Below are 21987 nucleotides of genomic sequence, written 5' to 3'. Positions count from 1 at the left end.
CTGGTGCATCGTGCATGCTATCCAATCTGCTAATCTCTGCTGCCTGATGTGCCGGCTAGCGTTTAAACGATTGTATGAAGGTTCTAAAATGCTCGCTACAAAATCTCCTGTAATCCACCTAATCGCATTCGAACAGCCGAGCATGCTCGCAGACTGATAGCACAAACGCTCAATTTCTGTTGGCTGAAGCTGTAAATTGTGCGCCCTGCCGTCGCCACACCCGTAGTTTTCCGGCGAGCACCTCGCCGTCGTCGCATCGCTAACGTTCTCCGGCGCCGCCGCGATGTGTCAGAACAAAACGGTCAAAATCCAAAGAGAAAACCCTCGCCTCCTGTATGAATCCCCGCCCCTAGTTGGAGACGCGCCAAGGCGGCCGCGCTGGTGGCTGATAAACCTCCAGTTAAACCCTAGCATCTCCCCGCCGCGCGCCGCACGCAGCACCCGCCACCCGTTCGTACGCGCCGCCCCTCGAGCGTCGAGCCGCCTCCGGAATGGAGGACGATCGGGAGGAGCCGCCGCCCGCGGAGAACGCGTCCGCCGACGATAGCTCCAGCTCCGCCGCCGCCGCCGGGAAGAAGGGGTCCCCGTGCGAGGAGTGCGGGGAGCAGGCATGGAAGTACCGCTGCCCCGGCTGCGCCCGCCTCACCTGCAGCCTCCCCTGCGTCCAGGCGCACAAGCGCCGCACAGCCTGCACCGGCAAGCGCCCCCGCACCGACCCCGTCCCGCTCGCCCAATTCGACGACAACCAGCTCATCTCCGGTAAGCCTCCGACCTTTCTTCCTTCCTCTCATCAGCAATCGACCGACCGCCTCTTGAATTGCTACCTTGTGTTCTTGTAAAGATTACAACTTTCTGGAGGAGACCAAGCAGGTCAGGGAGTCGGCGCACAGGCTCATCGGCGGCTTCGGCCGCAACTTCGGGGGGCAGGGGGGCGCCCAGCTGCCAAGCTGGCTGTTTTTCCTCCGCAAGGCCGCGCAACGCAGGGGTATCAGGCTCTACTTCCTCCCCAGGGGCATGGCCAGGAGAGAGCAGAACCGTTCCCGGCACAACCACAGGTGCTTTAGGCTTTGCTGCTCTAAGACATCTTTTTTTTCCTCTACCGCCTCTGTCTTTGTATTGCATTGCTTGACTTGTATGTTCAAAATTCCTTGCCATCAGTATGATGCATTGCTGCTGAGATGTTCAGCAGGTTTTCCTTTTTGCTTTCTTGTGGTTTATTTAAAAGGATTTTGATTCAGTTCAGCTATGAATTATTCCAATATTTGGATGCTTGCCAGATATACAAAAGATGTAATGAGACGTCCTTGATTAATGGTGTGTTGTGCAGTTACTGCTGGAAGTTAATCAGTATTAGTTATCCAATGCCGAGTACGCTATCTCAAGAATAAATGCTATGTTTCACTGTTCTTGCTTAGCATCAGCCCTTGGTCATTACATAACTAGCACAGGCATTCACAATCAATCGAGTTCAGTGGTTACTAGAAAAAAAAGACTCGTTAAACGTATTCTCCGCTCCTCAGACATTGATTTATATCCCAGTTAATGATGCCAGTAGTACAATTTTTATTTCTTTGCATCACATAGGAAAGCTGATTTACATCCGAATCCCCCTTTTGCAGAAAGGATTGCATATACTGGACACTTGAATGGAAATTCAACTCAACAGATGTTGTCCTAACTGACCATGAGTAAGTATTCTTCCTCCTCCTCCCAGTTTGCTTGCCTTGCAATTTTGGGCCTTTTTCAATATGGCTATATCTCATAGTAGAACAGAATTACAAAAACTTTCAGGAACTCATAGTAGAACAGAATTACAGAAACTTTCAGTTCCTGAAATAATTGTTCTTTGTTGTTACAGTCTCTTTTTTTTAAGATGTCTGTGTCATTCTCAAACTTCCTACTGTTACACATGTTATTGTTCTGTCTTTACTTGGTTCAACGAAAAATTTGGTAGCAAAGAAGTTGGTCAAAATTATTTATTATACTGTCCCAAAAGTTTTTGAGTGTGAAATAGAAACATATGTGTTGACTGCAGAAAGCCTGGTGTATCTGGTATACTATCACCCCTTTCTTTGTGTGCTCATTCTGTGTCTTCTTTTTCAGAATAGATGAGCACACAACCTTGCTCTCTCTATTGGAAAAGCATCTTTGTCCTGGCCCTTGGAAGGATCAGCTCACACAATATCGCAATACAGAATTGCGTGACCTGAAACTGTTCATTCAAAAGTCTGCTAAGGTATTGTAAATCAAGTCATCATGTGTGCAAAATGCTTATTGATATTTGCTCTACTTTATTTTATGAAATAATGCTTTATTTTAACTTGCTGTAGGAATCAGAGTCACCATACCGCCTACTCAATATAGAAGAACCTTTGCGCCCGCAGTTGAGGGGTATACTTGTTGTCGAGTACCCAAGTATCAAAGTCTTCCTTCCATCGGACAGTTATGACTTTGAAGTCGAGAAAATGGCGAACAAGCTTGCGAAAGATGGGAAAACCACTGGCAGCACAACTGACGAGCCACCTGTAGAAGGCAACAAGTTTCATGAGGAGGAAATAGAGGAAGGAGAGTTTTCACCTGAGACGGAGATTATAGATCTCAAGGACTGTGGACCTTCGAATGCCAGTAAACTTGCTGCAGCAGAGGTTACAGGTGAATCTAGGAGGGATAACAATGTTGATTCTTTGGTGCTCTCATATTCCAGCAGTCAAGCTGTACATGGTCAGCAGAAAGAACCGAATCAATATAGCAAGATGTCATCAAATGGAAGCTCTGGGCGTACAGAAACTAAGTCCCGCATGGAAGCCTGCCCTCTAGATATGGAGAAGGCAAGGGAAAGTGAGTTGTGCTCAAGTGAGCACATTGCAGATCTCAAGGAGCATGGAACTTCATATCCTGGTAGCCTTGCGGAAGCGGGAGTTGCAGCTTTATCTAAGATAGACCGCAAGACAGATTCTTTAGTGCCATCTTCCATCAACATCCTTGCACCTGATGGTGCGACTGGTCCTCAGCAAGAACAGAGTCAACAGAGCAGACAGATACCAAGCTCAACTCCTGAAGCTCTGAAAAAGAAATCTTTCATGAAAGTTTATCCACTGGACTTTGAGGACAACAATGGAGGGTTGTTACTGGAGGTACCGGACTTGGCCTTTGAGCAAGAAATGATGGATACCTACCCAGAACTGTTTGGGGATATGGATGTTGACGATTTCTTAAGCTGTGATTTTGAAACGATGACCGCAGACGAATCAGTGGAAGCAATGTCTGGGTTACTGTGGGACGACTTGGAGGAAGGGGAGATTCCAACAATGTGAAGGAAGAACATGATACTTTAGAGCTTGTGCTAGTTCGAGCAAATGAGTCTGCATCGTGCTTTTCCTGGGACGTTCTGTAACGTAATGGTAGAGCACTCATATGTACCTGCAGCTACAACTAAGATTATGCAGCTTTTGTTATTTTTTTTAAGATTTCATTTTGTTCAGTTCCTCTGGTTTTTTGTTTTTTGCACCTGCCGATGCCAGACTAGCATAGTGCTGGGTGCCGTTTGAGCCAAGGTAGCCTGTTGCTCCTTGCTGCAGAAATTTTGGGGGTTGTAACTTTGTAATGCTTGTTACCGAGCAATTCTGAGTTGAATCCAAACAATGAACAGCATTAAGTTGTATATGTAGTATACAGTATTCTGCAGAATTCATTCATGGTCTACAGAGACAAGTAATTTGTTGGGATCAGATGCTTGTGACTGAGAACCTACCACATGCTGAACGTGGTGTTTATTATTCGTTGAAATGCATTGCATAATCGCAGCAAACTAATTTTTATTGAGAGCTGGAAAGAACATAGATGATATTGAAATCTACTTGCGCTACCTATGTACTCCCTCCGTCCTTTCCAAATTACACGTCGTTTTCACTTTTCTAGATATATAGATATTATTATGCATCTAGACACAGGGTATATATCTAAGTGGATAGTGAACTCTATGAATCTAAAAAAATCAAAACCACCTGAACACGTCGAAATCCACAAGTATTAATCGTGGTCCTTGCTGTATTTATTTTTCAGTAGAAAATATAATAAGGAAAAAAGAAAGAAAGGAAAAGAGATGTGCAGGAACGCGCGGCAAAACGTGAGGTGAGACGTGCTCGCCTGAGAAAAACGCAGACCCCCTCTTGGTGGGCCTGGTGACGCACGCGAATCCGCTGCTACTGCTCTCTCTCTCGCAAGCAAAAGGACTCGCGAGTCGGAGCGCAGGCCCACCGAGCAGAACCCATCTAGTCCTTCCTACCAGGCGAACCCATGGCGGCGGTGGCGGCGGGCGGCGGCGGCGGAGGGAAGGTGTCCTTCAAGATCATCCTCACCTCCGACCCCAAGCTCCCCTTCAAAGTGTGAGTCTCGCTCCCTCGGATCTGATCCTTCCATCGATCGGCCCTGCTGGCCCTGATCCGGGGCGACCCCGACCCGCCCGCTCTGAATTCCCACAGGTTCAGCGTGCCCGAGGCGGCGCCCTTCACCGCGGTGCTCAAGTTCGCCGCCGAGGAGTTCAAGGTCCCGCCCCAGACCAGCGCCATCATCACCAACGGTACGCCATTCCCCGCCTCGCACAGTTCTCTTCGATCGTGATTTCGGCTGCTTGTGCACGATTTAGACTATTCTTTTCCTAGATGCTTTGTTGCCTTTGAAGGATCTACCGGATCGTGGTAGCAATTTAGGTAATCGAGTTGGCAGTTTGCTGCTTTTCGAGTTGGGATGATAGCGCGCTGTGGAAATTGCTGTGTGGTATCAGTATGTAGATATGGAATTCAGTGAAAGTTTTAGGTTTGGGCAACCATGGAATTCATTTCGTGAGGCATGAAGTTCATCAATTTAACCTGCAGTATGCTCCCCTGAATTTGAATGCCTGCTAGGTTACATGTTAGTTAGGTCCAGGCTTTAGATTGATTTCTCATTTATTTGGGAAGTGTGCGAAACTAAATCCGTATATTGGTTTGATGCTTTAAGTGGATGACGTGCATGGAACCAATTTCCCCAGAAACAGAATCCATCACTGGGATGTGGATGGATGGTGCTTCCAGAGTTGTTTTAATTTTTTGTTTTGCTTCGTGGTTAACATCCTAGGCAATGGCAGCCTGTAGTTTCAGATTGTTCTGATTAGTTCCTCCTCATGGCTGTATTTATCCTGATAATTTAGGTGTTCATTGATTTGGGAATGTAATTTATACCTTTCAAACTGTTGGTGCAACATCATTTGGTTCCCTGTAGTTATTGTCAGATATTTGGCGCTCTGGTTGATCACCTAACTCTTGGTTGAGTATAATTCGAAATGCAGAATGATAGTTCTTGGATTATTCCATCTTGATGAAATGATGAGTTCATTTCATAATAGTAAATCTCATTATGAACATAAAAATTTAAGCAACCATAGGTGCAATACCAGAAAAGCATGTAACTTCCAAGGTAGTTTATTTCAGCTTTCTTTAGTGTTCTTGCCTGTTGGGATCAGTGTACTGTCGCACTTCTTAATGCAACTATTATTGGTTATTAACAGTCAAAACTCAGGACATGTGATGATCTTTAAGTTCTCTGCATATAACATGTGATGATCAGTAAATATTCTTGTTGCTTGTCATACACAATATTTTACTTTATCTTGTTGTATTCTCTCCTTTGCAGATGGAGTTGGCATCAACCCCCAGCAAAGTGCAGGTACCATTTACAGATACTACCCACATACAATTTGTTTCAGATCTGTGCATTTTCCTGGCATATGATGTCCTAATACCTTCCAGAAAGCCACCAGTGAAATATTTTTCTGGCATGAAATATGTTTCATAGAAGAATCTGCATCAGCAGGACAGTTTTATATTCAGAATATAGAACATCCATATAAACATTTAGTTATTTTTGAATTGTGCGAACACAAAAGTTGGCAATTGAAATCCCCAATTGGGTGATTGGCTGTAGTTGCATCAGCTTGGGTTGTGTTAGGAGGGAGGTAGATAGTTGCTCCTCATCTAGTGAGGATTCTTATCTACTATGTAAGCACTTGAACACGCTTCCAACAAATGTACTGCTATGCTGTACTGTTCTTTTTTGAGGGGATTAGTCCCCCTGTCATCTAGTGAGGATTCTCTGCCAAATGCATTTCTTTGACTTTACAATCTTTTTTCGAGTCCCAATTTCTGACATAAACTGTTGTTTTTCTCTCTCAGGCAACGTGTTTCTGAAACATGGTTCAGAGCTGCGTCTCATCCCTCGTGATAGAGTTGGAGGTGTGGATGTATCTTTCTAGATGATACAGTACATTATGAGCAAAACTCGAGCGAATAAAGTTTGATGTTAGCTGTGCTTGGTTGTAAAATTTGACATGAATAAATATATGAACATACATGTTTCCTATAATTTGTATGTTCTTCCGCTTGCACTTGGTGGCTCGAAGAATGTAGAAACAGATTTCTGCAGGCGAATGGAGTAACTGAACTGACTGCCCCTTTGTGTTTGCGACGCGTGGGTTCAGCTTTTACTTTTCCTCCCCAGGTTCCCCTGAACATAGAAGTAGGTTAAGCGATATTATAAGTCCTGATGGCTCCAAGAGGATGCAAAATTCTTTTTGTTTTTAAACTGAATGCAAAATTGTTTTTTATAAGTTGTGATGCAAAATTTCCTTTGTGTCGAAATTAGCGGAGGATCCATCTAACTTGGGCCGCGATCCTAACCCTAACCCTGCTTGTCGGCCCTATTTATTTGGCGAATGGCCCTATTTTCTAAACAACTTTGCAAATGTCATTTTCATCTTGCAAAGTGATATTTTGGAGTAGAGCTTCAAGCTGCTGCCACTAATTATAAAGGGTTGGACTAATTAATTAAAGGCATGCAGCAACCGCCTTGTACTGAGCTACCCTCTTACTTTTGGCAAAAGAATACAATTCTTCAAATTCGCACATCTCCGCCCGACCTCCACCCGCACCTTGGCCCGAGCACGATGGTTGCGGATCTGCCGAATCCAGACATGCTCCATCCTACCTCACCCTGCATTTGTGCCTCGTGACCGTGCTTATCCTCCAAGCGCTCCACAACATCATCAACGGGGACCTTGCCTGCGGTGGTGGCTCACGCCATCCCGCCCCACTTGTCAGACTACGCTCACATTCGCCTCCACCCTATGCTTGGCGGCGACCGTGCTCTATCCGCGTCCACACGCCATCCCACCTTGCCCGTGGCGACGCCGCAGTGGTGAAGCTCCGCTCGCCCATTTGAGGAGAACATCACGCTGGACCTCATCCACGTCATCATCCAAGGTGTCCATAAGAGCACGTTGGAGGCCGCCCACTGCGAGCTCGCACACACCGTCTTCTGCTCGTTCCCCTCTACCTCCACTCCGATACTACTAAATCGATTTAGTTAGATTGATGTCCAATTCTATCAAAATTGAACACTCCTATGTTCAGATCGAACTCCAACTTCACCAAATCTGAATGAGTCAACGCTAGCTCAGCTTAATACTAGGATAAAACCAGCTTGTGAGGAAAAAAAAACTGGTTTGTGACTTCAGGGAGGTGGGTAATATGGTTTTGTAGTCGAGGGAGCAAAACCTGACTTCCGTAATAATTCAAGGAGGTAAAATGGACTTTTTCCATTTCGATTCGATTCGGTCCTGAATTGCCTAGGGATTCCGGCCGTCTTCTGAGTTGGGCCGCGTTGCTTTCCTTTCTTCTTCTCCTTTTCTTTTTGTGCACAATTGTGCCTTAGCACGTTTTTTTACTAAAGAAAAGGAAAAATTATGGTCTCGCTGGAGTTTGAGTTGAAAGTTCGAGACTATAAGATACAATTTGTATATAATAAAGTATAAGCCAAGTACTTATTTTATTTCATAATAAAAGAAAAGAGAAATCAGCTTCAATAAAATCATCCCTGCATTTTTAGTGGGTTTATCCGCAAAAAAACAATTTGATACAAAGGGTACCATCAAAATCACAAACCTACCTAGTACTAGATGATACTACTGTAGTAACTAATTACAGCGAAGATGCCAAGAAGATGTGCCTCTAATTAACAAATTAATCTGCCCGGGACTGTCCCGCACGCGTGCAGAGGATGATGCCGATGATGAGCCCGTAGAGTGCGAGCGCTTCGGCGAAGATGAGCATGAGGATCATGCCGACGAACAGCTTGGGCTGCTGCGCGTTGGCCCTGACCCCCGCGTCGCCGACGATGCCGATGGCCATGCCGGCGGCGAGCCCCGAGACGCCGCAGGAGAGGCCGGCGGCGAGGTGGGCGAAGCCGTCGAAGAGGTAGTAGGGCTTGGCGACAGGGTTGATCCCGGAGGAGATGATGACGGCGACGATGAGGCCGTAGATGCCGAGCACCCCGGCCATGACGACGGGGACGATGGACTTGGTCACCAGCTCCGGCCGCATCACGCCCATGTGCGCCACGCCGACGCCGCTCTTCGCCGTGCCGTACGCCGCGCCCATGCCTATAGGTAGTAAGCTCAATTATCATCTATGGTAATCCGACGAAGAAGTTGTGCAATGATATTGATTGACTTACAGGAGAAGACGAGCGCGGAGGCGGCGCCGATGAAGCCGAAGAAGGGGGCGACCTCGTCGCCGTTGAACATGACGGACGACATTGTGGGCTGGCTTGGTGCGGCAGGCGACACGACGGAGACGGCGTTGAGATCAGGGAAGCACGCGCGGCGAGGGCCGGGGGCAGGGGAAGCAGAGGAGTTTATGAATCGTCCCGGGGGGAGGGCAGGGCCGGTGCTTAACCCAACCAACCACAAGTCCGCAACCAGAACCAAAAGCTTTGCCGTTGTGATCAGGTTTTAATTTGCTTGGAGTCCCGTTCAAAATCATTTCAAAAAATATCTTTTTTCTTCCAAACTAATTTCAGAATACAATACTTACACATAATGCGTGCAGGATTGCGCTTTCTCGAACGTACCTGACTCCAGTTCGTCCCTGTATGCGGATGTCATGCACTGGAATCGAATGGAATCGCAACACTTGAACGAATCTTAAAGATTTTTTATTTTTTAAAAAAAAATCAAGAAAATACTATGCTTAAGGAGGGAGGAAGTTGAATCGAGTCGAGGGGACGACTTCCCTTGTGCGGAGGCAGAGGCAGAGGCCGAGGCGGAGAGAGTGCAAAGGCGAAGTCTTGGTCGCGCCAGCGAAGCGAGCAGCCCAAACAAGAAAGAGAAACAACTCCAAATCCCCACGCCGAGTCGCCGATCCGCGCTCCCCCACGGCCCACCGGCCACCGCCGGGCAGGCATCCTCCCGATCCGTACCTCCATCAACCACCGCGCACCAGCCAAGCAGCGCCGCCGCCGCCGGCGAGACGCCATGGACGGGAGCAGGAGGAAGAAGTGGGTCGCCTGGGCGGTGGCGGCCGCCATCTTCGTCGTCCTCATGCTCGTCACGCCCGCCATCCCGCAGAACCAGGAGTACCACGACTTCGCCGACCAGCGCACCCTCTTCCTAGGTACAGTAAGCCACCGCCATCCCCAAGCCTCAGTTTTGATGCCCCCAAGCGCCTGAATCGCTGCTCCCCTCTGCTCTGCGCTTACGAACAATTCACACCTAGCTAGGAATTACCAGTGCGCACGGCCACTTTTGCTGCTTGCTTCTTCGATTTATTAATTACCAGTGCGCACGGCCACTTTTGCTGTTTGCTTCTTCGATTTATTATGAACTTATATGAGTTCACAAGGGGTGAAGGGGTCAAACCGGGCACTTCTAATCGCAGGGTGCGATGTCATTGGGTTTGCTGGTTGGTCAATGTCACCACTATACTATGCACGATTGAGATTTCTATGCTGTTTGTTATTTTGGTGATACTGCCTAAATTTTTATGATGATGCTAATCATGTTGATAACGAGCCCTTTTAATTTCGCAGGTATCCCCAACACGTTGAATGTGATTTCAAACATCCCCTTCTTTTTCGTGGGTGTCACGGGCCTCATCTTGTGCCATTACAAAGATTACTTCAGGCTGAGGTGCTCAATGGATGCTTTGTACACTTTTTGTTTGTTCTCCTCATTCTATTTGAGATTCGAAGCGCTCTGATGGTAATCCTGCTGGCAGCTCACAGGGGGAGCTCTGGAGTTGGTCACTCTTCTTCGCTGGCGTCACTGCTGTTGCTTTTGGTTCTTCCTATTACCATCTCAACCCGAATGATGCCACCCTAGTTTGGGACAGACTACCTGTGAGTTTCTCTCGGTTTACCTAATACTCCATGGAGTCCAATAGCTTCTAGTTGTGTTGAATCCTAAGGAGTCCCATAATATATGATGTGTAAGGAGTTCCATTAGTTTCCATGTATGCAATATACCAGAATCACGGGGACAAAGAAATCAGGGAGAGACCATTGTCTCTGATTTCACTACTCACTAGGATCTGTTACCTGATATACTCCCATATACTTGTTTTTTTAAAATAAAATTTCCTAGTACAGAGACTAAATGGTACTCTCATTTTACAATCTTGATGGCATTTCTTACTTATATTCTAGATTTTTTTTTGCGGTGAATGTTGACATGATTGATTTTTTTAGATGACGATTGCTTTTACCTCGATCATGGCCATTTTCATCATCGAAAGGGTTGATGATAGAGCAGGAGCAAAGTCCCTTGCACCACTTGTGATTGCTGGTGCCCTGAGCATCCTGTATTGGAGGCAAGTTTTCTCAAGTGTTCAAATCTTCTTCCCTTTTGGAATATTTCCATTGCTTCCACCCCCTCCATTTTTCATGTCTTTACTCTCTGCAGTTACTTTGATGATCTTCGCCCGTACGCAATAGTTCAGTTTGTTCCATGCATTGCTATACCTGTGATGGCTATAGTAATTCCGCCGATGTATACGCATTCAAGCTACTGGTTGTGGGCAGCAGGTTTGTGAGAGTTGCTCAAAATCAATGTCATGCATGTTCTTTTGGTCGTTTTGATCTTTTGGACATTATATTTAAGAAAAGGTTAGGACTTTATATGTGGGTGGAGCAAATCATGGTATTTGCAAAGTAGTGAGCTCTTCAATTCAATGAGAAGATAATTCGGTTTTTCCCTCCTAAATGTTGTTATCTGGATTTTTGTAGAACAGCCAGCTGTCTACTCAGAACACAGATCTTTATTGCTGGCTGTTAGGCATTTCTTAATTCTTGTAAGCATAGTTTATTAATGATCTGCTGCAACCTGTGTTTTCAGTTTGTTCTGATTTGTTTTCTATTTGTTCTGATTTGTCGAAAAACAATTCAGGATTCTACGTCCTTGCTAAAGTAGAAGAGGCTGCTGACAAGCCTATCTATAAATGGACTCATCAGATTGTTAGTGGTCATACTCTTAAGCATCTTTGTGCTGCGATGGTACCTGTTTTCTTGGCCCTCATGCTAGCCAAAAGGACTATTGAGCCAGAAAGGTATGCTTCTGTGCTACTTGTTTAATGACAACATTTTTTAATTCGTGTTAAATGCATCAACTGAGAACATATGATCATGGTTCAACCAGTTGAACTGTTTATTCTAGCATCAATTAAAAGGTGGAACTTGTTTGTTCGTTTCGCGAAATCTATTATTGCCCCCCACTGGTAGCTATATTTTCTTATACCGAACATAGTCACAGTTGCATGGAGCAAACCTCTTTCTCTTGTATAGTTACACAGCTTCTATACCCAGTAACACTAACCCCCAATAAAAAAAGGAAAGCAAGGGATTAATTACTTGGAGCTATGATGAATTAATTGACAGCATTAGTCTTATCCTTAAGATTAGTTGATAATGGCACCAGAGCTGCAGCCTTTTCTTTAGTTTTGTTTTATATGTAATTCAAACCTGCCCTGTGTGGTCTCAGTGCTATGTGTAAAAGGTTAGTTTCTGCATTCATCTTATAGCTACCATGACAACGTAATCAGTGTACTTGCATTGAGAGTGTACTGCGGATATGCATCATCCGTCCTAGTATATATAAGGTTTTCACCTTTGTACAAGTGTAACTAGTGTTGTTTTTTCCTGTAATTCAGGGTAAGCTTACTCCAGAAGTGGAAGATCAAGTTGATTACTGTGAGAGAAAGTCGGTCTGAGGATGGGAAAACAATCGGTGTCGATTGCAACTACGCTGTTGTTTCAACTACACCTGAACAGTGAAAAGCATCTAGCATACTGTGTACTTGTAAGGAAAGAAGAGAAAGTGGCCTGCATCCTTATACTTGGAAATTCATGACCCCAGTTGAGTTTCATCGCTGCTAGTCATGGTGCCTGGCAATGTTGTAGACAACACTTACCAAATGTTGTGCATATAGCAATAATAAATGTGTGCTGAAACTCTCTTTCCCAACCTTTCCCGTTTTTTACCAAGACAAGATGGTAGGTCTACTCATGTACTAGGGTACTTTTGCTGGTCAGTGAAGGGGAGGGAGGAGGAAGAATCACAAAGAGACCAATTGCTAGTGAGGTTAGCTAATTTGCCCAGAATAAATAAAGCAGAAGCATCACGAACTACTAGCGCCACAAGTACAGCTGCTGGCAAGATGTGTTCTGATTTGGTTTTGCTGGAAGCAGTGACTCACTCCACTGCTCTTGGATTTCTCCTTTACTTACATCTAACGTGATCCCGCTTATAAGCCATGTCATGCTTTGAGTGCCAATCTACAGTTTTGCACCCCACTGTTCGTGACCAAAATTGGCAGACCTGGACAGATCTGTTTAGACCGGTTTTATCAAAGTGCTCAAAGTGTAAATTAGACTTCATCATTGTGTAGCTCTCGTCGAGTAGATCAAAATTCATACATAGAACGTTCGATTTGGAGTTCGGATGAGAGAGTTATGACCTCGGATCTGCCCCAGTTGAAACTGTTTATTCTATGCACCAATTAAAAGGTGGAACTTGTTCTCGTTCCTTTCTAGAAATCTCTATTATTGCCCCCACTGGTAGCTATATTTTCTAATATGAACATATCCACCCTATAATGATGATAACAGTTGCATGGAGCAAACCTCTTTCTCTCGTTTAATTACACACTTACACAGGTTCTATACCACCCCCAAGCGCTGCATCTGGATGGTGTTCCCTTCAGCACACCCCATCTTGGCGCAGACAGCCTGATCCCTCGCCGTGAAGACGACTTTCTGCCGGTGCCCGATCGAGTGGCATCGGCAGGCCGATAGCTGACAGATCAATGCCATCGTCCCGGACATCATCCAGCATTAGCAGAAACGTTTTATCCTCGAGACGTCTGGAGATAGTCTTGGCCAGCAGGGCGCTCGACGTCTGATTCCGCCTGCTGCCGACCGTCCTGGCAAAAACATCGTGGAACATAGCCGCCGTACATCCGTAGGCCAGTTCTAAGATGTATTCGAAGGGCCGATAGCTTGAGTAATTGTCGTGTATGATCCTGAGAAGGGTGGATTGCCCATGCCGTGTCTGCCCGATATCCCCAGCAGCGAGGACGCGCCGCAGCCGGCGTGCTCCAGGAAGTCGAGCGCCCTGGCCTCGTAGGTGCCCATGCCGTGCCGTGCAGATCCGGCCGAAGCAGCTAGCTAGCACCGTCCGTATGAAACCGTTGACAGACTCCATCGCTTCTTGTCTCTTGGCAGCGGCATCCATGTCTGCCAGCAGCAGGTCGATGTAGGCGAGGTAGGTGGGCTTCTTGAGGAATTTCTTGGTTTCCTTCTCGTGATCCTCGAGGGCTTTCTGGCGCAGTCGGCCGGCACCGGGATAGACGACGGCGGCGACGGAGAAGAAGGACGAGGGAACGGCACAGGAAAGGAGAGGCAGAGGCTCCATACGGAAGCTAGAGCGGAGCTATATGCACCTCCGATGGCAAAGGATCGATCAGAATCCGGCGAGAGGTGGGCTCCAGCGGCGACGGCGATGGAGACTGACAAGGTGCGGGAGGGCGAGGAGAAGGGAAACAACGGGTTTGGATAGGTCGGCATCGGAGCGGGGGTGAAATCGGGCCGGCCTCGAGTCGTTCTTCCTTCCGGCCGGAAGCGGGTAGTCCTGGGCTGGGCTTCACTGTTTATTTTGGGCTAAGCCCGCTAGCCCTCTTGCAACGCAGCAAGCTAAACTGGGCCATACGAAGGAGATGAAGGCCCAGGCCCAGACGCGATCGCGATCGCAGTGGGATCCTTCTACAAGCAACGCAGCAACAGCAGCGTGCGGGAGTGGGAACTAGTGGTGAGCTCAACCCGCTGCCACCCTGGCGCGTCCCGACGAAGACGCAACCGGCCTCTTATCCTTGCGCTGGGCCCAAGCTATCGCTACGCTGGCGAATCCTCTTTCCCCGTAGCACCCCTGCTCTCCTATCAAATTCATATACTTCCCATCTCAAAATAAGTGTTCTTTTACCCTTCAAATTTTATCCCACAAAAACTATTTTTTAACTTATAGTAAACCTCATGTAATTAAAGAAACACTCACACCAATAAAAAAAGTTTATGAAAAAGCGTGTAGATCCAATCAAATGATCGATTAACAATATTTCTCTAATTTCAATGCACGTGTATTTATTCAGGATCCAGAAAACTAAACGGATGATACCATTTTCAATCACAATTAGTGTTAGTTATTAGGGGTAACATAGATATTTCTCACAACTATTAATGTGTCTGAAATTTTCTAAATGAAGACTTATTTTCAAACAAAAGGAGAAAAGGAGTATTGCTTTCTTGGGTTTCCACTAAACTTCCAACGGCTTATTTTTTCCTTTTTTTTTAAAATGTATTTACTAGAATGCCTTTTGCTTCGAAATTTGTTACGGTATTGCTTCATTTTATATCTTTATAGGAAGGGGAGGCATGCAAGTAGCTACGTAGAGGCAGGAAAATGCATTGAAGCATTTATATCCTTTTTCCCTTTCTTTCTTCCTAGAATTATTGTACAAACAAAGGTGTTTATACATGCGCATGCAAACTCATCACCATGAAAGCACATATGTGGGCACATGCTGAGCTAGATATTCAAATCCGTATGAAAATGTTGCGCTACCAAAAATCCAACCAGCATGTTTATATTTTTTTTTTGAAACGAATGGGGTTAGCAAACCCACTAGACGTGCATTCTAATTTCAGTGTGCGTAGAACATAACTGAACATCCGTACCGTACACATTGTCATCTTCGTGTCCTTTTGGCCCAAAGAAGTTGGACGAACGTCATGTCTCACCAAATTTCCATTCTTACAAACCTAAAGGTTCAGAGTGAAAAATTCCATCCCCGGGTCACAGCACTGTTGCCGTAGATTTGCAGGTGCAAAAAGTCTGGGCTCCCGACCCTTGGTGCTCGAGGCCGCCACGTCGGAGCGCGAGCCCTGCGACGGATCACACGTGGCAGCGCGTGTGAGGCTCATGGAGATCGCGAGCACCTCCGGCCTCTTATCGACAAGCCCACTTCAGACGCGAAAATTCATTTTTTTTCCCAAAAAAAAGATTAGGCATAACCATCTTCGTTTTTTCCGTTTTCTCTCTTCAACAACCCCTGCTCATTCGCGGCGGCGGCGGCGGAGGCGTCGTCCATCTCCATGAACACGGTGGCTTCGCTCTCTTTGGCGCCGCACTTGCTCATTAAACCTGCCTTCACGTGCTTCTCCAGAAAGGTGAGCTCTTTCTCCTTCTGCTACCCGTTTCCGGATTTCTCCTCTTTCAGTTGGCGAAACCACAGTTACAAGCTTTCAGTTGCCGAATTATCCTGTAGAAATGGATCTTCAGTTTTCTAAACGAATCCTGCTTCTCGTTGAATTCTTGCTTCGCTGCGTCCAATTCGTGGACGGACTGGGCAATCCGCAGGAGATGGAGGCCTATCTCTGCTAATCGCTGAGATCTAGCCACAAGCTTCACCACTAGATTTCTGGCGATTCTACAGTAATCCAATTAGCTCTTGAGATTTAATGATGTTTCTGCTCAGGGAGTTGGTCGCTATGGTGGAATCAAGGTGTATGCGGTACTCAGGGAAGATGGAGCTGAATTCGCAAAGAACAACAACCTGGAGGCCCTGTTCCATGTCGATGACCCTGGGCCGAGGGTCCCAATCAAGAAGGGCAAGTTCCTGGATGTGAATGAGGCTCTCGAGGTGGTCCGATTCGACATCCAGTACTGCGATTGGAGGGCGCGGCAGGATCTCCTAACCATCATGGTTCTCCACAACAAGGTATGAAATCCAGTTTCAGCGCTAAGTTCAGAGCCAGGTTTGGTTTCAGTCTGCACTTGCTGCTTATCAGATATTCAGTATGCATGAAGTGATTGGTAGCCATAAACTTATATGCATAAAAAGTGCAACTTTGAATCAATTGTTTGAGGTTGAAATAGTCCAACTGAACGTACCATGGTGCATTGCTCAAACTGAAATGCAGGTGGTTGAGGTTCTCAATCCTTTAGCAAGGGAATTCAAGTCGATTGGAACCTTGAGGAAAGAGCTTGACGAGTTACAGGAGGAACTTGCAAAAGCTCACAATCAGGTGGGCTACTGGAAGACACCATATGGAATTATTCAGTACCTCCACCTGCAACCTGATGTTTACATGTAAGATGCAGGTTCATTTATCGGAAGCAAGGGTATCATCTGCGCTCGACAAGTTAGCACATATGGAGACCCTGGTAAATGACAGGCTATTGCCGGATGTAGCCTCTAGCTCATCCACAGCTGAGGCCACTTCCCTGGCTCCAAGTACATCATCGACCACCCAAGTCCGAGCCAAGAAACAACCACGTCGGAGTCTTGACGTGTCTGGTCCTGTGAAGCCTTACAATCCCAGCTTGAAGAACTTCTGGTACCCAGTTGCCTTCTCCAGCGATCTGAAAGATGACACAATGGTAAAACACTGAATGTTTCAGGCCATTGCAAAGTCAGAGCTTGGAGTTACAGAAGCCTGTGCTTACTTGATGGGTTCATGTGCATTCTCAGGTACCAATAGATTGTTTCGAGGAACAGTGGGTGATATTCCGCGGAAAAGATGGAAGGCCTGGCTGTGTTCAGAACACATGTGCTCACAGAGCTTGCCCCCTTCATCTCGGTTCAGTAAACGAGGGCAGAATCCAGTGCCCTTACCATGGTAAGAATGGAAAGTTTCATAATGTAACTTAGAATTCTAATACTTGAGTACATGAAAATGCTACACATTTCTTCTCACATGTTTCTGCAATTTGATTCGTGATGTTAGAGGTTATCTTCTTTCAGAAGTGCGCCTACTTGTTTATCCTGTCTGAATTAATAGTGACAATTAGATAGTTCTGCTTGCAAAACACAATTCTCTCTTATAAGGTCGAGGTTTTGGATCCTGCACATCCAGTTCTACAGCCTTAAAAATACCAGAAAATGTTCTGACAAAGAAAGACATTTGTTATGTTGACCTTTTTGTGCTCCTAATATTATGGAAAAACAACGATGATGCATAATTAACGTCTAGATTTTAAAATAACCTTCAGGCTGGGAGTACTCAACTGATGGAAAATGTGAAAAAATGCCATCAACAAAAAAGATCGATGTGCGCATCCAGTCATTGCCATGCTTTGAGCAAGAAGGAATGGTTTGGATTTGGCCTGGGGATGAGCCGCCAAAGGCCACAATCCCTTCTCTGCTGCCTCCTTCAGGATTTATGGTTCACGCAGAGGTAAAAGGAAATCCTATTATGCTTCAGTGATTGTGTTGTTATGTAAGTTTCTTATGTTTTAATGGAGTTCTTGATCATTCTACAGATAGTGATGGAGCTACCTGTTGAGCATGGCCTTCTTCTGGACAATCTGTTGGACCTTGCTCATGCTCCTTTTACACATACATCCACCTTTGCCAAGGGTTGGAGTGTTCCAAGGTACTTATGTACCCTGCATCTCACCTCAGATTATTGACAGATGCATATGAACTTTCATATCGGTTGTTACATGTGCAAATCAACAACATTCTGATGTTGTTTTGTCTTTGTCAGCTTGGTGAAGTTCCTGACACCTTCATCTGGGCTCCAAGGATACTGGGATCCTTACCCCATCGACATGGAGTTCCGACCACCGTGCATGGTCTTATCAACCATCGGCATTTCAAAGCCTGGAAAGCTAGAAGGGAAGAGCACCCAGCAATGCTCGACACATCTACATCAACTCCATGTTTGCTTGCCTTCCTCTAGGAATAAAACTAGGCTGCTGTACCGGATGTCACTAGACTTCGCTCCCTGGCTCAAGCACATACCGTACATGCACCTACTGTGGTCACATTTCGCCGAGAAGGCAAGTCTTATGCCTTGACAGATACTATATATTCTTATTCCTCAGCTTGTGCCTAACACTAGCAATGGTTATATTTTCTGCAATATTATCTATACAAGATAGCAATATGATACAGGGACTGCTAAATCTAAATTAGTACTAATAATCAACACCTTTCTTGTGCAGACTTAATTCAGAATGCACCTAGGGTAATTTTCAACAGTTGCTCTTACAACTCTAATTTCTGATCCTATACTGATCCTGGGTGATCTCGTGCAGGTCTTGAATGAGGACCTACGGCTTGTTCTTGGGCAACAAGAACGAATGATCAATGGTGCCAACGTCTGGAACTGGCCGGTATCGTATGACAAGCTCGGAATCCGGTATCGGTTGTGGAGGGATGCAGTCGAGAGGGGCTCCGACCGGTTACCATTCAGTAACCAAGCTGATACTGGATCGTAGCCAGTGGAGTGCTTCACCTGTAGTCTATTTCTCGTCGCATTTCTTAGCAAGACGGTGGCCAGAATTAGCTGCTGGAATCATATCCACAATTCACCATTTGCCTGAGACCGCTCTGCATTGGAACATTCTGGGAAGGAGGGCTGAATCAGAGAATGATGGGCAACATCATTGTCTGATGTCAACATTGTACACTAGCGACGGCATCACGGGATGCAATTGTAATCTGAGATTGATCTGTTTTTTTTCCTCTTCTTCTTTTTCACCCTTTTATGTAAAGATTCAGCGAATGTTACTCTGTCAAAGCATGTACTATAATCATACTACCAGCTACGGAGACATGTTCATATGAGAAATGGCAGCTATTCCTACAGCAGCAGAGTCCCGTTTGCCTGACTCATTTTTAGTCACTTCCTTGTGGTGTGCTGATTCAGAGAACCGAAGTCTCCGTTGGAAAAATTCAGTTGTGGAAGGTACCATGAACAAATGTTACAACATGAGAGCCCTGCTGTTCAGATCTATCTCCAGTTATTAACTTATTATTTCTGCATGTTTTTTTAATCTTCTTCATTGATAAACTCCTTATATAAGAATCTTTTTAAAATCTTAACAATATGAACAAGTTTTCCAAACGGATAAGTTGGCATCGATGGAATGGAACTGCCCTAGAGACAGACAGACAGACAGATCGTCAAAACCATTGTTGGAACTTGGAAGGGGGGGATTCCGAGGTGGATAGAGGCAAGAATGCAGCGGTCATCTCATCTGGATGCAACATTCATCTGTGTCCTCTTATATTTTGAATGGTTTTCCGCTGTAATCGAGTTGCACAAAGGTCGACGTGATCCCTGGAGGCTTCAGGACTCGCCATTGTTTGTATCAGCTAGCTTCATGTAGAATGAGAGTAAAAACGGCAAGGTAACTTGGTATAAACCACACTGTTGTATACGTGTAACACGTTACAGGCAGAGCGTCCAGAATCCAGTATCTCAACAACAATGGAACGGACGGCATGGCGCTGCCGCTTTGCCTGCTTTCAGTCAGGCGGGCGCCGCAGCGGCGACCCACGTGAGGACTACGCGGCCGGCGCGCGGGACGACGGCGTGCGCGACGCCCGGCAGCATGGGCGAGGTGAGGACGCCGAGGAGGAACCAGTTGAGGCTGAGCAGCGCCACGGCGTCCGCGGCGGGCCCGCCCCGTCGCAGCGTGGCGCAGCACCGCGACACGCTGCGCATGGACACGCCCACGACGGCGAAGAGCCCCGCCAGCAGCGGCAGGCACGGCGCGTCCGCCGACCACGCCACGCCGCCCACCGCCAGCGACATGGCCAGGCTGAACAGGCTCCGCCGCCGCGCCACTGCCTTGGCCTGCCGCGCCAAGGCATCGTCCGCGGCCGGCGCGGTCGTCGTCAGGGACAGAACCGACGCGGGGTCGGCAGATTTCACCTTCAAGGCGGCGGCGGCCGCGGCGGCCCCGGCCTCCTCCTGTGTCCCCGCCACGGCTTCCTCCTCTGCCCGTTCTCTGCCCGATGCCACCGGCGGGCTTCTCGCCTGTTTCGTCTCCGACTCCGATGCCTTAGTATTGCCATCCTTGCCATGACCACGACGATCCGGTGGCGGCGGCGCCTTGTCCCACATGGACTTGCCCTTGTGCTCGTTGAGCCGCATGTTCTCCTGCCTCAGCGCCTTGAGCTGCCAAGCCGAGCAAGCAAGGGGATTAGAGCTCCAATGAATTGCAACGCACGCAGCATGTATACGGTAGCATCCGGGCTCCGACAACGGGCACCCATTATTATTCACTCCTGTGTACCTGGGCCTCGAGGTCATGGATCCTGGCAAAGGCGTCCTCGTTCTGGTCCTCCATCTCGTCAAGAAGCGCGTCCATGGCCTCCTGCTCCCTGAGCGCCGCCTGCAGCTTCTCCTCCAGCTCCTTGTTCACCCACACCAGGTCGTCCATCTGCGCCTGCATCTCCCCAATCAGCCTGCCCAGCTGGAACAGAACAAAAAGGCAAATTTAAACACATCACCTTCTTTGAATTCTTGTTGCCAATCTCTAACGATGCCTAACAAAAAAGAACACCTTTCTTTCCCTGTCGACGGCGGTGAGCATGCGGAGTGGGAAGGCGAGGAAGGTCACCGCCCACACCATGGCCTCGCAGCAGAGGAGCGCCGGGAGCTGGATCAGCCGCCGGATCGCGCGCGCGCACGCCGCGAGGAAGAAACAGCAACCCCAGGCAACCACCATGCCTCTGCCTGCTAGTTACCGCCGGATCGAGCCATGGCGCCTCTGTCGTCTTGTACTCCTATACTGTAGCTAGGTTCTCTCTGAACTCATTACTCACACCACATAAGAGCGCAGAAGATGATCATGAACGAGGAAATGGTGTCGATGACGATGCGGCGACGATGGATGGAGCTGGAACGACGGAAGTGGATGGGCCGGCAGTGCAGTCGAGTTGAACCGTAGCTTGTCGGGCTCGTTATTTCCCGAGATAGGCCGAAGAAGTGGGAGCGTGGGGTCAAAGGTGGACACGTGAGCTCCGGCGAGACGGCACACGTGCCCAGCAGGCGAGCACGTATCCTCGGCTCTGCCACGGAGACCCCATCACGCTCTGCCTCGTCACCATGTTTCTTGCCGCCTGGTCGCGATCCTATCCATTGCTACTGTCTCCAGTATACTCTCTGCGGCTCTGCCTCTTGGATGGGTCGCTCTGCTTCTTCCAGCTTTTGATCCTATCCATCCATCAGCCATTCAGCCTACGTACAAGCGTAAAAAGTGTTTGCTCTCCTCCTCTCTGACACATATACTGTCTGCTCTTCAGACATGCAGAGTAGGCAGGATAGCATGACCTTTCCGCGGTGCTGACTGGAGTATTCAGAGCTTTGTCTTGCCTGAATATTAATGTTACCATGCTAAACAGCCTAAGGTCCTATTTGATTTGAGTTGCTTATGCATAAGCAAGCAACTTATTTACTTATGAAGCCAATTACCCTTTCTTATTAAGTTACTTATGGAACTGCTTATTTTTAGCACATAAGCAACACAAGAGTTGCATATGGGAGCTTTTGGTGCACTTTATACCTTCTGCCCTCATTCAATGCACTCTACTCCTCTCTCTCTCCCCTTCCCTGTTGCCAGATCCCCTTCCTCTGCGCCGGCCCGCTGCTCCCGCCCCCTCCCCGCCGCCGTCAGCCTCCGCGCAGGCGGACGGCCTCTGCCCGTCGCTCCCGCCCCGCTGCCGCCGCCGGCCTCCGCCTGCCGCTCCCGCCCCGCCGCCGCCCCGGTCACCTGCTGCTGCTCCCTGCCCGCCGCCAGCCCCCAGGGTCGGGGGTGTGCAGGAAAGAAGA

At 47.4% G+C, this 21987-nt stretch overlaps 6 protein-coding genes across 6 annotated transcripts; 4 read left to right on the top strand and 2 right to left on the bottom strand.

The window, feature by feature from the left end:
* Window positions 1–169: 169 nt before the first annotated feature.
* Window positions 170–3715, top strand: LOC101774626 (putative box C/D snoRNA protein SPCC613.07). Its single transcript, XM_004971296.3, has 5 exons — window positions 170–759; window positions 842–1055; window positions 1620–1688; window positions 2104–2236; window positions 2331–3715. The coding sequence occupies exons 1-5, from the start codon at window positions 492–494 to the stop codon at window positions 3312–3314; spliced, it is 1668 nt and encodes a 555-aa protein (XP_004971353.1). The 5' UTR covers window positions 170–491; the 3' UTR covers window positions 3315–3715.
* A 434-nt stretch (window positions 3716–4149) lies between these two features.
* LOC101774220 (ubiquitin-fold modifier 1) lies at window positions 4150–6458 on the top strand. Its single transcript, XM_004971295.3, has 4 exons — window positions 4150–4385; window positions 4482–4579; window positions 5671–5703; window positions 6210–6458. Exons 1-4 carry the CDS (start codon window positions 4297–4299, stop codon window positions 6287–6289), a joined length of 300 nt encoding a protein of 99 aa, XP_004971352.1. The 5' UTR covers window positions 4150–4296; the 3' UTR covers window positions 6290–6458.
* A 1440-nt stretch (window positions 6459–7898) lies between these two features.
* LOC101773816 (V-type proton ATPase 16 kDa proteolipid subunit-like) lies at window positions 7899–8968 on the bottom strand. Its single transcript, XM_004971294.3, has 2 exons — window positions 8548–8968; window positions 7899–8473 (listed from the first exon to the last, which is right to left on the bottom strand). The coding sequence occupies exons 1-2, from the start codon at window positions 8627–8629 to the stop codon at window positions 8055–8057; spliced, it is 501 nt and encodes a 166-aa protein (XP_004971351.1). The 5' UTR covers window positions 8630–8968; the 3' UTR covers window positions 7899–8054.
* Window positions 8969–9106: 138 nt separating this feature from the next.
* LOC101773401 lies at window positions 9107–12331 on the top strand. Its single transcript, XM_004971293.3, has 7 exons — window positions 9107–9485; window positions 9901–10000; window positions 10089–10209; window positions 10558–10679; window positions 10772–10893; window positions 11255–11414; window positions 12015–12331. Exons 1-7 carry the CDS (start codon window positions 9347–9349, stop codon window positions 12136–12138), a joined length of 888 nt encoding a protein of 295 aa, XP_004971350.1. The 5' UTR covers window positions 9107–9346; the 3' UTR covers window positions 12139–12331.
* A 3073-nt stretch (window positions 12332–15404) lies between these two features.
* LOC101772993 (chlorophyllide a oxygenase, chloroplastic) lies at window positions 15405–19019 on the top strand. Its single transcript, XM_004971292.4, has 9 exons — window positions 15405–15585; window positions 15894–16136; window positions 16339–16443; window positions 16520–16798; window positions 16890–17037; window positions 17411–17595; window positions 17681–17793; window positions 17908–18202; window positions 18461–19019. The coding sequence occupies exons 1-9, from the start codon at window positions 15511–15513 to the stop codon at window positions 18641–18643; spliced, it is 1626 nt and encodes a 541-aa protein (XP_004971349.1). The 5' UTR covers window positions 15405–15510; the 3' UTR covers window positions 18644–19019.
* A 385-nt stretch (window positions 19020–19404) lies between these two features.
* LOC101772585 lies at window positions 19405–21767 on the bottom strand. Its single transcript, XM_004971291.4, has 3 exons — window positions 20720–21767; window positions 20450–20629; window positions 19405–20331 (listed from the first exon to the last, which is right to left on the bottom strand). The coding sequence occupies exons 1-3, from the start codon at window positions 20882–20884 to the stop codon at window positions 19681–19683; spliced, it is 996 nt and encodes a 331-aa protein (XP_004971348.1). The 5' UTR covers window positions 20885–21767; the 3' UTR covers window positions 19405–19680.
* Between the last annotated feature and the right edge of the window lie 220 nt (window positions 21768–21987).

Source organism: Setaria italica, chromosome V (assembly GCF_000263155.2).
Source record: "Setaria italica strain Yugu1 chromosome V, Setaria_italica_v2.0, whole genome shotgun sequence".
Lineage (NCBI taxonomy): Eukaryota > Viridiplantae > Streptophyta > Magnoliopsida > Poales > Poaceae > Setaria > Setaria italica.
This window is presented reverse-complemented; position numbering and strand designations above follow the sequence as displayed.

What these genes read in the sequence shown, in the direction of transcription:
- LOC101774626 (XM_004971296.3), top strand. Translation starts at nt 492, where the DNA reads ATGGAGGACGATCGGGAGGAGCCGCCGCCCGCGGAGAACGCGTCCGCC. An exon ending in CGACAACCAGCTCATCTCCG is followed by an intron (nt 760 to 841) that starts GTAAGCCTCCGA and finishes GTTCTTGTAAAG; the next exon opens with ATTACAACTTTCTGGAGGAG. An exon ending in TCATTCAAAAGTCTGCTAAG is followed by an intron (nt 2,237 to 2,330) that starts GTATTGTAAATC and finishes AACTTGCTGTAG; the next exon opens with GAATCAGAGTCACCATACCG.
- LOC101774220 (XM_004971295.3), top strand. Translation starts at nt 4,297, where the DNA reads ATGGCGGCGGTGGCGGCGGGCGGCGGCGGCGGAGGGAAGGTGTCCTTC. An exon ending in CAGCGCCATCATCACCAACG is followed by an intron (nt 4,580 to 5,670) that starts GTACGCCATTCC and finishes TCTCCTTTGCAG; the next exon opens with ATGGAGTTGGCATCAACCCC. An exon ending in CAACCCCCAGCAAAGTGCAG is followed by an intron (nt 5,704 to 6,209) that starts GTACCATTTACA and finishes TTTCTCTCTCAG; the next exon opens with GCAACGTGTTTCTGAAACAT.
- LOC101773816 (XM_004971294.3), bottom strand. Translation starts at nt 8,629, where the DNA reads ATGTCGTCCGTCATGTTCAACGGCGACGAGGTCGCCCCCTTCTTCGGC. An exon ending in CTCCGCGCTCGTCTTCTCCT is followed by an intron (nt 8,474 to 8,547) that starts GTAAGTCAATCA and finishes TACTACCTATAG; the next exon opens with GCATGGGCGCGGCGTACGGC.
- LOC101773401 (XM_004971293.3), top strand. Translation starts at nt 9,347, where the DNA reads ATGGACGGGAGCAGGAGGAAGAAGTGGGTCGCCTGGGCGGTGGCGGCC. An exon ending in TAGTTTGGGACAGACTACCT is followed by an intron (nt 10,210 to 10,557) that starts GTGAGTTTCTCT and finishes TGATTTTTTTAG; the next exon opens with ATGACGATTGCTTTTACCTC. An exon ending in CTGAGCATCCTGTATTGGAG is followed by an intron (nt 10,680 to 10,771) that starts GCAAGTTTTCTC and finishes TACTCTCTGCAG; the next exon opens with TTACTTTGATGATCTTCGCC.
- LOC101772993 (XM_004971292.4), top strand. Translation starts at nt 15,511, where the DNA reads ATGAACACGGTGGCTTCGCTCTCTTTGGCGCCGCACTTGCTCATTAAA. An exon ending in TCATGGTTCTCCACAACAAG is followed by an intron (nt 16,137 to 16,338) that starts GTATGAAATCCA and finishes ACTGAAATGCAG; the next exon opens with GTGGTTGAGGTTCTCAATCC. An exon ending in TTGCAAAAGCTCACAATCAG is followed by an intron (nt 16,444 to 16,519) that starts GTGGGCTACTGG and finishes TGTAAGATGCAG; the next exon opens with GTTCATTTATCGGAAGCAAG.
- LOC101772585 (XM_004971291.4), bottom strand. Translation starts at nt 20,884, where the DNA reads ATGGTGGTTGCCTGGGGTTGCTGTTTCTTCCTCGCGGCGTGCGCGCGC. An exon ending in CCGTCGACAGGGAAAGAAAG is followed by an intron (nt 20,630 to 20,719) that starts GTGTTCTTTTTT and finishes GTTCTGTTCCAG; the next exon opens with CTGGGCAGGCTGATTGGGGA. An exon ending in TCCATGACCTCGAGGCCCAG is followed by an intron (nt 20,332 to 20,449) that starts GTACACAGGAGT and finishes TCGGCTTGGCAG; the next exon opens with CTCAAGGCGCTGAGGCAGGA.